The 16,557-nt window shown below is 39.9% G+C and overlaps 1 protein-coding gene across 1 annotated transcript in view; it reads left to right on the forward strand.

Moving 5' to 3' along the window:
• Window positions 1-16,557, forward strand: part of LOC134628767 (endonuclease V-like) — a 71,392-nt gene that overhangs the window by 22,922 nt on the left and 31,913 nt on the right. The window contains exon 8 of the mRNA XM_063475525.2: window positions 13,407-13,476. Within this exon, the coding sequence (XP_063331595.1) occupies window positions 13,407-13,463 (57 nt within the window). The 3' untranslated portion in view covers window positions 13,464-13,476. The remainder of the gene's footprint in view (window positions 1-13,406; window positions 13,477-16,557) is intronic.

Here is a 16,557-nt window from a genome sequence, read left to right on the forward strand (position 1 = left end):
GTACAGTGCCACAGAGGCATGGAGAGAGAAATGAGAAACCTAATTACTGATTTCAGTCTGATCCATGAAAACTAGAAATGTGAGATAAGAAGGGCTGGTCCTACATATTTCTTTTATTTTGTGTCCCCAGTTTAGCAACTCTATTATCACTGTCAGACTTCACAGTTTTTTTCCCCTCCAATGTAAGTGATTACAAAGAACCACATTAGAGTATTCAAATTGTTTTTTTGTTGCAATGGAAAAAGTAATGTGTTGATTGTTCTATACAAATAACCAGTTATTTAATTGCTTACAAATTAGTAATCAGAGAGCACAGCCTTTATGTTAAAGTCATGCTAGGGAAAACAGCAATTAGATGTCAGTCTGCTATCAGTTTTCAAGTAAATAGGGACAAGTTAGCAGTTACATCAAATTTGTTTGTGACAAACAGTAATAAAGTGCAAAGTTGTTGTTGTCTGTTACAAATCTATTGATGTCTACGTGCACAGAAATTCATATTAGCCACTTAAATTGAGAAACTAGTTACAGCTTCATGAATTTAAACCAAAAATTTAGAAATACGTTCACAAATAGTGATATAGTTGCTGCAGAATGGTGATTTAACTGCAAAAAATGTTTTATTTAATGAATCATCTTATTTAATTAACCTTTTTTTAATATCAGAATACAACCTGTTGACAACAACATGGCAAGTTGTGCTCATCAGTGCATATATGTGTAAAAAAAAAAAACATATATAGTTACATGTGGAACGTAACCCTCAACTCGGATTCCCAATTTCCATTTGCAGAGGCCCACCAACCCTGTGAACGTAATAAAAGTGTAAATCTGTTAAGGCACTGTTGTGTATTTGTAATTCATAAAGCCACATACAGGCGCTGATCAGTCTATCCACGAACATGTTGCAGAAAAAAGAAAAAAAAAGTCAGAGACATTATTAATATTGTCACCACATAGCAGCTGTTTTTTCTAATATTGTTAACCTGAATCTAACTAGTTTCTTTACTTTAATTAAATTCTTGTTGGCATGTCTGGCAATTAATGGTTTAAATAGTTGCTCTGCATATTTTGTTTAATCATTGATATATTATTTTGTGCTATTCAATATTATAAATATCACAGATTTTGTGCAATTTAATCATTAATGATCCATAGATGTTGATATAATTTATCATGCTCCCATTAAAAATGTAATTCATTTATGCTCCTATTATTTGAATCGTATTTTTTATAATCATGTCTTAGCTGAAATTGTGCCTACCAACATTGAAATTTTCTTTCATGTGTACCTTTTAAAAATAACAAACTGGGAATACTATTATTCCCAGTTTGAAATAATGTGATTCAGTCTGTTTTTTTCTGTTTTCTCTGAATTAGATGATCAACTGATTTTTATTTTTTACATCGAATCATTTCATTCAGAACTCAAGCTATGTCAACCCCCCCCCCCCCCCCCCCCCCCCCACCCAAAAAAAAAAAAAAGTTTTGCACTTCTGAATATGAAGAGTCATGCAATGTGGAGGTTTAGGACCTGAATGCAAGAGTTGAGGTAGAATTTTGAAGAACAAACCGTTTATTTTGGCTGATTAGAATCCAAAGCCTTTAATAAGGGAAACAAGCACCGGGAGCACCTGGGGGAACGGTACGACTGCACAACGAGCAACTGAAAGATATGGCTACTTATGCAAGAACTACTGAGGGCTGACAAGGAAAATGGATACAGCTGGGGAACAAGAAACAGGTGATGACAAACAAAACACTGAGACAGGAGAAAGTCAAATTAAACAGAGTTAAACAGAAGAAACTCATTATCGATGTAAAACAGGAAGTGTTCAATATCAACACAGAAATGAGAACTTAAGAGAGGGAGAATACCGACAACTGAAATACTAAACTAATACCAGGAAAACAGAGAGAACTAAACATATTCTAAAATAAAAATTCAGATGATAGAGTAAGATATACAGAGGACACACACCAAACTTTAACATGAATAATATCAAATTGAAAGACTGATAAACTCCATCATGACAAAAATGGTCCTTTATTTTTAAAAACGTTAAACTGAACTGTTCTTTTGGGAGCTGGATTTTATTTTTATTCTTTTTAGCATACAATGATGGAAAGAGGCAGCAAATGTTTTTATTTAGGAAACTAAAGGAAAACCGATTTTAATATCTGTGGGGCTTTTTCCCCATTAACTTGGTTATTCCAGTTATAAGTCTGTAAAATGACCTTGGATTTTTTTATGTCTTCAAACTAAACACAAGTGCATCTGAATCCTGTGTTCTATAATTCTTGTGTTCTTCTCTGTTCTTCTCTCTCGCGCCTGATAAAAATCCTCTCACCTTGCATCACGACTGAAATAAACCCCGCCTTCAGCAGCTTTAGAGATTCACAAAGAAAAAAGTTGAAAGGGAAAGATGACATCATGGTTGGATTCTGCAGTGAAGGCTCATGTGTGAATGCACTGCAGCAGAATGTTAGCGTGGAAAGACTTAAACACGCGCACACACACACACACACACACACACACACACACACACACACACACACACACACACACACACACACACACACACAGAGCTAATTCACGCCTTAGCTCAGTTGTGCTCCCTCACTCCATTAAATTCTCACACTCCTTTGGTATCCCACGCTTCAACATGTGATGGAGGTAAAAGACCAACAGACACCTGCCTCAGCTTATCCCCTGCGGTCACCATGACATCAAGAGCATAGCAAGCAGAGGGCAGATAAAGGAGGCTAACACATCAGAGGGATGTTGCAGATCAAAAAACACAAATCTAATCCTTGTAAAAGCTTTTCTGGGTTTCATTCATTGTCTCGTAGAGAACTTCACTGTATCTCGTGGATCTCTAGAGATTTCATTGTCGTCATCTGAGGTGCAGCTCACTCTAATTCGCAGAGATTGCAGCAGTGTTAAGATGTATAGCTTCATATAGAGCGGGGGAAATAATTATTTTATCTCCGGCTCAATTTGATTTCTGCTCACTTACAAAGACATGAACAGTCTCTAATTTTTATGGTGGTTTCATTTTAGTCGAAAGACAGAATATCAAAAATCATATATCATCTATCATATCATATGAGAAATACCAAAAATCCAGGAAAAATCCAGTACATAAAAGTCATTAATTAACTTGCATGTCAGTGAAGTAAGTATTTGATCCTGAAGCAAAACATGACCTAGTACTTGGTGGAGAAACCCTCGGCAAGCACAGGGGTAAGACGTTTCTTGTAATTGGTCACCAGGTTTTCACACATCTAAGGAGGGTTTTGGTCTTGGTTTCTTGGCTGACGCTTGGCAACTCAAAGCTTCAGCTTCCTTCACATATTTTCTATAGGATTGAGGTCTGGAGACTGGCCCACTCCATGAGCTTCTTTGTGTTCGGGCAAGACCCTACAGCACGTGTGTGGCACAACATCGGTTTAAGATCCGAATTCTGATTGCAAAAGCTGCCAGACAAGACAGGCTGAGTTTTACTGTAACACGATGAGGGCGAACATTCAACAGAAACCTCAGCTGTGGCATTTGCATCACGTTTTGGAACAAAGCCCATTTAAAACAATATCTTTTTACCAACCAAAATAATCTCAATGGTAACTTTGTGCACTTTCCAAACATATCAAAGTGTTTTTCTATTTACACGTATTCACACTCCAGTGAACACACTGGGAGCAACTCTGGGTTCAGTATCTTGCCCAAGGATACTTTGGCATGCAGACCGGAGCACGGATGATACCACCAACCTTCCGATTAGTAGATGACCTGCTCTACCCCTGAGCCAAAGCCACCTCTACCCGCCAAGTGATTTAGTTCCTGTTTCTCTAATTAGTTGCAGCTTTGTTTGCTTCTTTTCTATAATTAAAGCTGAATATGTTTCAGTTTTGGACTGCTGTTTTAAGAAAGCTAGACCAAAAATACCATAATGTAGAGCTTGGGTGCTATAATGGACCTTTTTACATATTTTTTGACATGTTATGGATGAAATGATGAATGGAGACAATAACTGGGAGGTGCAATAATGGATTGCATTTATTAAATGATAAATGAGAAACATTAATTACCACCGACCTAATGATTTCTGAAACTGAGTTTTGGCAGACTCCATTTCATGAATATTCTTGTCTAAGGTGATCGTTTGTGCTTTTTCACTCTTTTTAGTGTCATATATTATGTTTTAAGAAAACATACCTTTTCAGGCTCTTTTATCTTTCATCTTTTATGATGCTTCATTCACCAGTTGAGCTTGATAAATAATTACCACTTCTAATATTTTCTTTTGACTTTTATTCAAGTCATGCTACCCAGAGAGAATATAACTGTAAGGACATTTCTCTGTGAACCAGCAACTGTGTTTGCATCCAAAATAATATAAGTAGCTTTAGTATTTAGCTTCACTAAGTATGTTCCAGTTAAAATCAAACTGAAAAATCATATAAAAATCTATTAGGAAATCCGTTAATAAAAAATACAACCACAGGAGCAGCTTTTTCCTAATGCATCTGTCTTCTGGTTTATACGCTCACACTGCTGATGTCTTCGCTCAGACGTACTGTATACAGACACTAAACATACATGCACACACACATCCAGCGCACATACGCACGCACAACAAGTCGATCTCCTCCTCCTTCCACCCTTTTCATCAGCAGTCAGTTAAAAGCGCTAATGGACAACAGTGAAACCTAATTCTGCTAATGCTCCTTGACAAACATATTTATATCCTGCCAGACTGCTTCACTAGGATGTAACTGGCCTCTCTGATGCTTCCTTCTTATTTTGGTACAACTATTACTACGTTTTGTACTACTATTAGTAATATAGACTAGTGGTATTACAACTACAAAATTTGTTAATCACAAGCTGTTAGCCAATGAGCAAACTTTGCCTTATTCTGAAATTGTAAATGAACATTGTGATGTTTGAAATCTTAATCTCATCACGTATTCAAGTATTCACTGAGAGAATAGATCAAGTACTGTAAGATATAAAGCTGTCATCACTTCAGCTGGTGGTGATGGTGGTGCTTTGCCTCTATTGCATCTAATTTGGTGGAGCTGCATTGAATTTTTCAAACACATCACTGAAGCAATGGTATATGTTGTTTTCTTGAAAAAGTAATTGTTGGACTACTTCAAATCCCACTATGGCGAGACTTCCAACATTATCCAAGGTTATCCAGCCCCGTATCTTTCATTTTGGCCGTATGGTTGTGTAGCCATAACTGACAGATTTGGAGGATAATTTTTAGGCAGAAATTTTGAAAAAAAGAAAAACAAAGCCTACTTGAGGGATTGAAATCCATTATTATGCAGACTTTCCTCCTCCACACACTAATGGGAAGACATCCACTGGTAACAGGACTCTGTGGATTTGGCTGAGATGTACGGTAACAGCGAGTTTCCAGACCTCTCCTTTCCTGGATGCTTTACAAAACACAAGTAGCTAATTATGTTCCTGCTCCTCCTACAGATGTTACCTGTAAACATCTGACTTGCTGTGTGCTTCTGTAAAAATTAGTTAACACAAATAAAAAGGCATCCTAAAGTTTGTATTATTTTTTTCTTTTCCTCATACAATATAAATTTATTTACACTACATCTGAACAGCCCTCCTGCAGAGTCAGCCATGCTAATAACATCTTCCCTGGCAGTCCTATACTCCTCTTTGGATGTAAGATGCACGCGTTTCCCATGCTAAGAGGCGATATATGTGACTCCACGCTCCAGTTTCCCTTTTGGGTTCTGATATATCCCCCCGTGTCGGCCAGGGAGACAGAAATGTTTGACAGCTGTGCTCCCAGATTGCAAAAACAGATGGAATTTCAATGTGAGTGATTGGCAATGGGGAGCCTGCATGCATAGAATAAAAGAGATAGAGGAAGAGAAGGAGGAGGTATGCATGTGCTTGAGAGATATTGCTGATGCATGGTTTGTGTGCAGTTATTGAAACCCAGAAAAATTTTGTGTAAGAAGTACAGATATATAGCTTTATTTTGTTTTTTTAAGACCTTCAGTCTACAGATGCATGAATTTATTCTAGACCCTCTGCCGACTGTAACAAAATATGTTTTTCTGTACATGGCATGTGTGTTTTTTGCTTTTGACGAGTGCCCACTTTCTCAGCTTTCTCGCTTCTTGCTCTTCTTGACTTTGTTCGTCTTTGCTGTACTTGTTTTTTTTCTTCTCCCGCCACCACCTCTCATCCATCCATCTACCTCCACCCCCCGCCACCCGCAGCTCTGTCTCCACTCTCTGAATAATTCAGGCCTGCAGAGCTAGTGTATTTTTGGTTGTTGTCACCTCAACAGTAACACAAATACACCCATACGCGTGCATGCACGTACACACATGACTATGCCAGCACACCCGTGCGTGCCAATCCTCACAAACGATGCAGACAGAAAAGAACCAGACTCTGTAAGACCCCTGAGACTTGCTAACTAAGAAGAGTCGTACTTACAGGGATTTCACATCATCACCGTGCTCCACCCCGTCTCTGCCCTGCTGTCCCAGCGCTGAATAATAATATGTCTCACTTTTCTCTGTCTTCGAAAGTTACACAAAGTTGGAGTGTTGAGTAATTTGTGGGGAAAGGAAAAACTCTGAAACTTTCAGTGCCTGCTTTTGCTCACATGGATTTCCCTTTACTTCTACTTGTTTTCGTGCATGTGCTGACTTTTGGGTTTTAGGCAGTTTCTGGAATAAATTTAGAAGTCATTACAAGCCAGACTTTGGTTTTATAAATGTAATCATTATTTGTCTTCATTAGTCCCATTGAGATCAAGAATCTATCATTAAGCTAAGTGTAAAATCTGCTGAATAAAGCAACACATTTACATATTATTTAAAGGCCAGTTTTCAAATTTGTAGGCAACACTAAAATATTTGAGTACATAAAATGCCCCAGGCTTCACTGCATCCTGTGGATGTCAGGAACCATCGAGGGATTCATCTAAAGTTTCAATCAATGTTTTTCTTTTCGGCACATCCTGAAGGGGCAGCATAGACCTCACATGATAATGCTGTAATAGTGAAAGTATTCATGGAGTAAGGGTCCAGTATCCAAAATGTTTTCCAAGAACTTCATGGAAAAATACATAACTCTCGAATCAAGAAATCATCCAGCAGTTAGTCACTTCCTAACAAACTAACTATATACCAAGAAGTTTATTACAGCTTATTTCAGGAAAGCATTACACAGACAAACGTGTCCGGGGGGAACATTTAAAATCAAAAACAATCTCTTTGGATGCTGCTAGGTCTTGTTGTTAGGGGCGTGGCTGCTTTGATTTACAGGTGTGCTGCACAGGCTACCTCAGCCGATCGCTGTTTGCGATGACTCACCTTCCCTAAATCACGTCACTAAACTTGACCTTTTGGAACATTTTTTATCGAATGATCTAACAAATAAAACTGCTTGTTTGGCGTTTGGTGGTGCTCCAGTTTAGTAAATGAAATTCTAGTATTTTATTAGTTTGTTACTTACAACTAATTAGCAGATACACGCCTCTGCATTTCACTTACAAAGTGTATTTATGCAAGTAATGATGCTTTTTCACTGCACATTAAATATGGGCACTTCTGGCTCTAAACACCTCCCCGAAAAACCAGACAAACAAACAAAAACACGACAGTGACCAACAATGATAAAAAGATACTTTTTGGATACTCCACAACAGATTGATTTGGCACAGATTTTGGGGATGCCCTTCCTGACACAACCTCCCATTTTTCCTGCAACTGGGTTTCTGTCTCTTTGCAGTTATTTATTTGTAAAAAATGTTTGGAATCATGTATGATTTTCGTTCCACTTCTCACGTGTACACCACTTTGTATTGGTTTTTCACGTGGAATTCCAATAAAATTGATTCATGTTTGTGGCTGTAATGTGACAAAATGTGGGAAAGTTCAAGGGGGCCGAATACTTTTGCAAGCCACTGTAAGTCCATCTTTTATATACAGCCTGTAATTGACATGACGCACACTATGACTGCTGCTTTACCTTTACACATGTTGTGGTATTGTTTAGTGTTTAGGTGCTTTAAACGTGTGTGATCAAATGATTCTAGAAGTTGCAAATGTTTAACAAAAATGCAGACAAATGTGATTCAACGTGAAACCCACGCTCCTGGTTAGAAAGTATGTTTTCTACGACACAGCGTGTATCTGCACGTGTATCTGAAGGGCTGTCGTGCACGGTAAAGCTTAAGTTTTGTGCAAACATTAAACTATTCTCATGCAGAGTTTCTGGTAGATAGCAGATATAACACTTTTTTAGTTCATCTGTTCATTATTTCCATTTAGCTCAATTAGGAGATCAACACAGTTTTTCAAGAATACAATTCACGATAGTTTATTTTGGACTAGGATGATAAACCAGCTGTTTGGCAGTCTGACAGTGACTTAGACTCAAATGATTAATCTTCCTTTCTTTCTTTTTTTCAAAATTGAACATATTTCAGTTTGCTCTGCCAGTTTAGGCTAAATGGGTTGTGTATTTTTTGTTTAGACACTTTATGGCTCAATTTAAAAATAAATAACACAACCTGACAGATTAATCGAAGTAAATAACTTCATAGTCCAAGCATGAATCTCCTCATTTGTTCTGCTTTAAAAACCAGATTCTCTGTGGAGCAGCATCTCATTGACTTGATAATGATAGCATCACAGCACGATGTCTTTAGTGGAATTTGAAGAGAAAAGAGACATGCCTTTGAGGAGAAACTCAGCGAACCAGAAGGCTACACAGCCGTAAAACAGTCACGTCGAACAGCTGACAGGATAAAACATTGGTGAAGATTGACAGCAGAGCTCCACCGGTGCCATCTGTAGCAGTCGGACTGTGCAACTTTTCTGAATGTGCTGAGAGGATGTGACTGTTTTAAACTGGAGCTCCCCTTCGGGCCCCGAGGCTGTCTAAATGTTAATATATGGCTGTCTGACATTCTGGTGCTGCAGTCACTGGACTGTGGACCTTCATAGACAGAAACTGGAGGAGAGTTGGAAAGAAGCATAAGAGGAAGCCCTGGGGTGGACATGAGAGAGGCGTGGGGGAGAAAGGTTGAGGTTTGGAGGAAAAAGTTTGAGTAGAGTGATAAAAAGGATTTGGCTTGAAAAAAGAAAGTGATGAGAGGTGAATTCCAGGTAGAGGGAGAATGAATTGGTAAAGGAAGGATGGATTTCAAGGGAAGACAGAGCAGAGCATGCAGGCATAGCTGCAGGGCTTAAGGGCCTTTGGGGGAGTTGGAGGATAAAGACCTGCCCTGGGCCACTGGACCAGAGCCTTTGCTCTTCTTGTGTGAGTGTTTGTATATGTGTGGCCTGAATGTATCGAAAGCCCCTGTAGAGAGCCAACGGTGCACATCTGTTCACTCCCACCTTGGCAGAGCTGTGGCCAGAGCAAACCAGTTTTAAACAGATTCTTCTCGGCATTTTACTGCCGTTTTCCGTTGATCAAACAGGTGCAGTGTGATAATCATACGTAGAGCAGGAAATGCTTGGTTTATAAAAGTTAGGGATGCTCCTTAAAACTCATTTGCTTGCTGATTGCATGAGAGAAAAAAAATCAGAGGGCTCAAATGCTGTAAAATTAAGAAGACTCTGAGAAAAATTTCCGAAGTGAATTTAATTGTCAAGGTTAAATGATTAAATATTGAATGTATTTAAAAGCCATTGAAAATTGTTAATCACACGACCAAAACTGTTTAACATTGCACATTTGTTTCAGGTTACTTTTTCTCAGTGTAACTAGCATTTTGCTGCTAATTATATACAGCAAGTAATGCCATCATGATGTTACCCATTCTTCAGCGTAGTGTCCTTCTGTAGCCTTTAGCTGAGTTTTTGGTGTAGCCAACCATGACGTGGCACATAGATCAACAGTGCAAAGGGCTGTTATTCCACAAACTTTTATACAACCACACGTCTTTGTGCAGCCCAAGGAGTCGACCCCTGCTGGTTATCAATAGCATCATCACCATTAAATACCATTATCCCAGACATCCTCATAGCCAAGCTGGTTAACTTGGACTCCCCCCTCTGCTACATGTGCATGGATCAAAAACTTTCTTACTGATTGATCACAATCTGTCAAGGTTGGCAACCAGAGATCATCCACCCTGTCACTCAGCACTGGCTCACCACAGGGATGTGAGCTGAGTCCTCTCCTGTCCATCTACACTAGCGACTGCATCCCCATGCATCCCTGCAACATTATCATCGAATTCACAGGCACCACTCTGATAAGGCTCATCACTAACAATGACGACACCGCCTACAGAGATGTGGTCCAGCATCTGACAGAATGGCGTGACTACAATAACCTAACCCTCAGCACCAGGAAAACCAAGCAAGTGGTCATGGACCTATGTGGAGAGGGTGTCTTCCTTTAAGTTCTAAGTTCTTTAGGACCCACATTTCCGAGGACCTAGCTTGGACTACAAACACAACCGCCTTAGTGAAGTGCCATAGTGTTTGAGGGTTCTGAGATGGAACAGGCTGCAGACTGACCTACTTGTGTCCTTCTATCAGCCACAATATGCTGGTGCACGTGGTACGCTGGTTGCACAACAGCCGATAAGAAGAGACTCCAGAGGGTCACGAGAACTGCAAAGAAGGTGATCGGCCGTCCACTCCCCTACCTGGACTCCATTGACAGTTATAGATGTCTCTCCAAATCCAGGGCGATTTTAAAAGACCACCTCCATCCTAACCACCACCTGTTCAACATCCTGCCCTCTGGAAAAAGGTTCAGATCCAACCAAAAGACTAAAAACAGCTTCTACCTTTGGGCTGTCAGAACTCTCAATGCACCAGAACACTGACAAACCTGCGGTCTTCCCCTTTGAACTTATGGTAACCTGAGTGTGTGTATGTCAGCGCGGGTGGATGTGGGTGTGTACGCGTGAGCAGACCCCCATACGGTTATTCTGTTCAATATCTTGGCAAATGTGCAATAATCCCATTTTTCTTTGGTAACTTATACATTTTTTTTGTAACATACATTGTATAAAGTGTATATATATTGTGTATATAGTGTTTTTATATTGTTGTTTTGAAATTTGTCACTTTCTTGCACCTTTGTGGTTTTGCTACCTAATTTAGTTGTGCAGGCAACTGTACAATGACAATAAATTAAGTTCTAAGTTCTTATTTAAAAGGATGCAGGTTTAAAGTGCTTCCTCATTGGCTTCACTGTTCACAGCTGGAAGCTGTGTACATCCATGCTAATAAACCATCTGTGAGCTGTTAACATGAGCTACACTCGGTGTCTGTTCACATACAAAGGGTTATCTTTATCTAACACTTGAGAAAAAGAATGTCTTTTGTGGGAGTGTCCTACAGGAACCTAGCAGATGAAACTGGAGCCCAGTAGTGCAGTAGTAGTGGCTCAGTAGTGCTACCGGTTCACCAATGTGATCAGCTCTTTCTTTTCCAACCACAGTCTGAACATACAGCTACCTGGCTCCGTCAGAGTGGCTGGACGACTTTGTGAGAACTTTTTTTTGGTCTCAGCACAACGAGCACCATAAAAGGGAAGCAACAGATCCATGATTCAGTTTGGAAATGTGACGTCACCACATTCAGATTAGATGAGAGTGCCGATGGCTAAAATGCCTTTAAGTGTAGCCTTAGGCAGCATGAGAAGTATTCAGCAGAGTGATGGAGGTGATTCAATTATTAGTTTTCCAGTCTTAAGAAAATCCCAGCTTTATGGTAATCATGTTGCACTGGGAGAAACATAATGATTTACATTTTGTCAAGTGTATTTATTTTATTTTTTATTTCGTTTGTCTCACACTGCAGCTTCACTTTTGATTTAAAAGTGCTCGTCTCCCTCAACACACCCACACTCCACCGCTTTCTCGCAAGTATTTCACATCAGTGTGGCGTAATGAACTGAAACAGCCTCACTGAATCAAAGCGTTGATCAAACGCTGGTGAATGTAACTTCTGTTTGATGTGTTGGAAAGAAGACACAAATTAACCAAAAACGATCAAACTGAGGTTGTTTTTTTGTTTTTTTTATCTTTTATTTATTTATTTTTGTACTTTTTGCTGTTATGTCAGGTAACACTGCTATTCTTCCAGTGTGGGATTGATTTATTTGTATATCCACAAAACACACAAATTTAAAAAAGGTATGTTCAAGTCAGTTTTTAGACAGAAATTTATGCAAGTGCAAAACAAATAAACCAATAATCTGATGAATATACCAAGATGCAAGAAATATACAGGCTTGAAAAAACGTGAATGTTAAACCTTACCTCATGAACTCATTATCACCTGTTACATATTTTATTTTGGTATCGTCTCACATTGAGACTGTGGCTGTTCTGAAATAACATGTTTTCCTGCAGAGTATTAGAGAAAAATGTGTCAAGGACATGTGTGTGTACATTTAAGTGTTATAAAAACATTAAACTAACAGTGACTGAACCCCCCACCCCGTCCCACAGCAACGTCAAATCAATTTTCTTTATGTAGCACCAGTTCCCCTTAGCAGTCATCTCAAGGTATTCTATAATGTCAGCAGTAAAGACTCTATTAAAGAGAAAACCCCAATGATCTCCTGATCCCATCTGAGCAAGCACTTGGTCATGAAAGCGAGGAAGAACTCCCGTTTAAAAGGAAGAGACCTCTGGCAGAACCAGGCGCAGGGAGAGGAAAGAGAAGACAGAAAAGAGGGGCAAAGAAAGGCCATGAACAAAAAACAGAAAGTACAGGAGAGTAGACACAAGTAAATGACAGAAAATAGAAGCGTTAACCAAGCCTGGTTTTCCAAGTAGTGAGTATTTGTATCCTAAACCCAAACTCTGAGCTGATTCCAAAGGAAAGGAAGGAAGGACGCACAAGCAAGCCTGCACTTTGAAGGACTTGGACACAATGAAGAAAAGCTTTTGTGGTGTCAGATAATAGATCATGTCTCATTTACATATTTAAATATAAGGTATCAGATTGTCCCAAAGTAACAAACTGGGGAAGTTTTTGGCCCCTTGATCATATTGCACGTGTTGTCTCTTCTGTTAGTTTAGTCAGAGCTGCTATTTAAGATTTGGAGATTTTATTTCACCCAAAACTAAATTTCTGAAATCTAATGATGTTTGGGAATGCTGTCTCAGAAACGTATGTGCAAACAGTTGCTGTATCATTTAGCTTGTTTGCCAGATTTGGTAGCAAACAGAAGAGATTTGTACAAAGTCAGCATCAAGACACTTAATTTTAACTTCAAACTTCTGAGGAATGACTTCGGGGTGTAAGGGCGTTCCTGCTCACCTCGGATTGCAGCTCCGCTGCTGAACACAGTTTGGGACAATGTGTTAAATGTGGAATCTCATTTTTTCTCACTTCATCCTCATCCTCCCCCTCCTCCTCCGCAGGCCGACTGTCGCTCCAGAGAATACCTTCGCATACACTTCCCAGCTGCAGATACGTGATTCAGAGAATGAGGTAAGCGTCAAAATCTTACACGTGTGGGTCTCACACTTTGTTGTACACGCTCACACATACACACTCCAAAGTATGTGTAGTGACTTCATCGCTAAAGTAATTTACAGTCTTAAAAAAAGCTTTAAAGCCAGTGACTCAAAGGAAATTCCCCAAATCCAAAAGTAAAGCCCAGATTGTTGGTACAAAGCCTCATCATTCTCATCTAATTTGCTGCCGGAATTAAGCAAATCTATTATGTAGATGAATAAACAGAAGATAGAGTTGTCTTCAGAAAACTGAAATTGTCTCAGAGTCGGTTTTCTTACTGCTTATTAGTTCAAGCATTGAAGGGAGAGCGGCAGGAAAGAACCCGTAAAGCTGTTCCAAACATTTATGGGCTGCACGGCACAGATGCCGATCTCTGTAAGAAAATATTTGAGCTTTATCCTTCATCCTCAGGGAGGTCAGAGGTCATCTACAGTATTTGTGAAGCAGCAGTCCTACAGTTTGTCTTCTGTGACAGGAAACAACTCCATCCTGCCACAGAAGAGTGGAAAGGTTTATGTTGAAGAGCCTTTGACGGGTTCTCTGCATTTTCAGGGGGGTGTGGACAGGCCAGAGGTGAACCAAGGACACTTCAGGTTAAGCAGAGACACACAGGCAGTCAGAGAGAGGGAAGGATGAGGAGAGAAAAAGCCTTTGATCCTCTGATTCTCATCTGAAATAACAGGCAGCGCTGCCGAATCTTACCCTACCTTCCTCATTACTGATCAAAGCTGCAGACAGTTAGCACACTCAGATGCTTCGAAAACGCAATCATCTTTCATTTTCCCGAGTATTTTTAATCGTGCACAGAATCAAACCTTTAGGTCTGGAGTGCAGATGCTCGAGCGAGCTCACACTCACGCGCTTGAGGATGTGTGCACCTTCACGTCCCTTGATACCCTACTTGGAAACATAATGGGATGTCCGTGTTCATCCGCTCAGAAGCTCCCTGACTTTGTGAATCCTCTGAGCGCGCTCCACACTTTGATCACCCTCTCTACAAAGAGACTGAGACAGCGAGAGAGGCTTTGTGCTGAGTAGGCAGGGCTACAGCGGGTTCCTCCAGGCCTTAACCCAGCTTTACCCTCTCACTCTCTCACTCACTGCAGGCACATTTGATCAGATGCACTGTACCTTAGTGGTTTGAGCTGAAGTACACACTTTAGGCAGGTAATCGCTTCATTTAAAGAATAGCAAGACTATGATTTGTATGCATGCTGAACGTTTTGTAGGAAATTGCTACTTTGAAATGTTTTTCTATCAGAAAAAAGGGATGCTGCATAGGAACAGGTCAGAACCACCTTCCTAACACCACACACAGACACAATAGTTGCTGTGCTCTTTATTTGTTGCACAGTGCTCGGATTGGGTGTTGTGCACCTCAATACTGAATTTTCAGCTGCCGTCAACTCTCCTCCTCACTGTAGCTCCTCCACCTGGTCCCAACGTGCTACTGCATGAATAGGGGAGGCTGATTGGACGTTATGTAACAGGTGTTCCACACAGCATCCCCTAGCAGTGCACCCTGAACCACCCGCCCCCTCTCTCCTCCCACAGATGAGCCACAAACCGCACCCCACTACCACAACACTTAAGTGGATCCACTATGCTTTCCTTATTGTCTGTCTGAGCATCAGACTGATTTCAGTGCTCGATTTCTGACAACTTTTTTACTCCAGGATCTGCAGATTTCCATCTCTTTTGTTTTTTAGGGGCAGCCAATTGAAAGAGTGCTGGTTTAAAGTTTAAAGCTAAAAATACATATTTTTCAAGAGCATAATAGGTTCTTTTTGATGCCAGTTTTTAATTAACTAAATGCTTTGTACTGATTGTTCGTCCATCCATGCATTTTCTTCTGTTTTGTTTTTGTTTTTCTTCCCTTTCTGTTTGTGGTGGATTAGACGTAATGTGAACAAAACATAAGCCTAAAATATTTCATCATCCAATTTTGTTTTTTATCGTTATTATTTTTTATTTTTGCGTGACTCCAATGATTTATGAGCTCTTTTCCAAGTGTGTTTGAAGCTTTAGACTTTTAGAAATGTGAGGTATTTCTGTTCAACATCATTTAAAGGAGCTCTCTAATTTTGACCCGTTTTGGACACTTACTACTCCGGCAGTGCTAGTCTATCTGATTTAAAATATCTAACCTTGTGAAGACTCTGTCCCTGGGTGGCAGAGGAAGAGAAATAGTCTCTGTGTCTGTCAGAAAGAGGAGAGACACATGAAAGACAGAGCAGCAGGAGATGAGGAGATCCAATAAAGGAGGGAAACAACAGGAGCTGCAGAAGGAGAGAGACAGAGCAAGAGTGTGGAAAAACAAATCAATGGCTGTGTAAGACAGAAAAGGAAAGGAGTCAAGGCAAGACGATAAAAGCTTATCAGTAATGTGAGTGATAGAGAGATATGCTGGATGTGCTTACCTGTTGTGATTTACTCTGCATGACAGTTTGCTTCTGCCTCGACTTCAGTTTGTCTTTCTGCTGTTTTGCCGTCTCAGTTCTGCATTTAAACAAGCACAAAATAAATGACAGTCATCATAACAGTATCCATTATGTTTACAGTAGGGTTTTATGTAACCCTTCGTCTATGGGCTGAGTGGGCTCAGTGGTCTACTGGGTGCTGTGTATTTTACATGGGAATTACTGTAAAAACCCAAGTCTGGATTTAGTCTATTCCAGCTGCCATAGGGCGAGAGGCAGAGTACACTCTGGACAGGTTACCAGTCTGTCACAGGGCTAATACAGAGAGACAGACAGCCATTAACACTCACATTCATGCCTATGGCCAATTTAGAATCACCAGATAACCTAAACCCATGCATGTCTTTGGACCACCCAGAGAATTAGGTCAGACTATAACTAATGAAGTTTCTGGTGAGTATTTATTTTTTGTGCTCCATAATAATGTTGTCGATTAAAACAAGACAGAGAGAAAACTACAAAGTTTAGTAAGTAAGGTTTAAAGGGAGGGAAAGCATAGCTTGTTTCAGAAAAATGATGAACTATGTGGATTCCCCATGTCCCCAAGTATAAGATTAATATAGATTAGTTTGAT

This window comes from Pelmatolapia mariae, linkage group LG6 (genome assembly GCF_036321145.2).
Source record: "Pelmatolapia mariae isolate MD_Pm_ZW linkage group LG6, Pm_UMD_F_2, whole genome shotgun sequence".
NCBI lineage: Eukaryota > Metazoa > Chordata > Actinopteri > Cichliformes > Cichlidae > Pelmatolapia > Pelmatolapia mariae.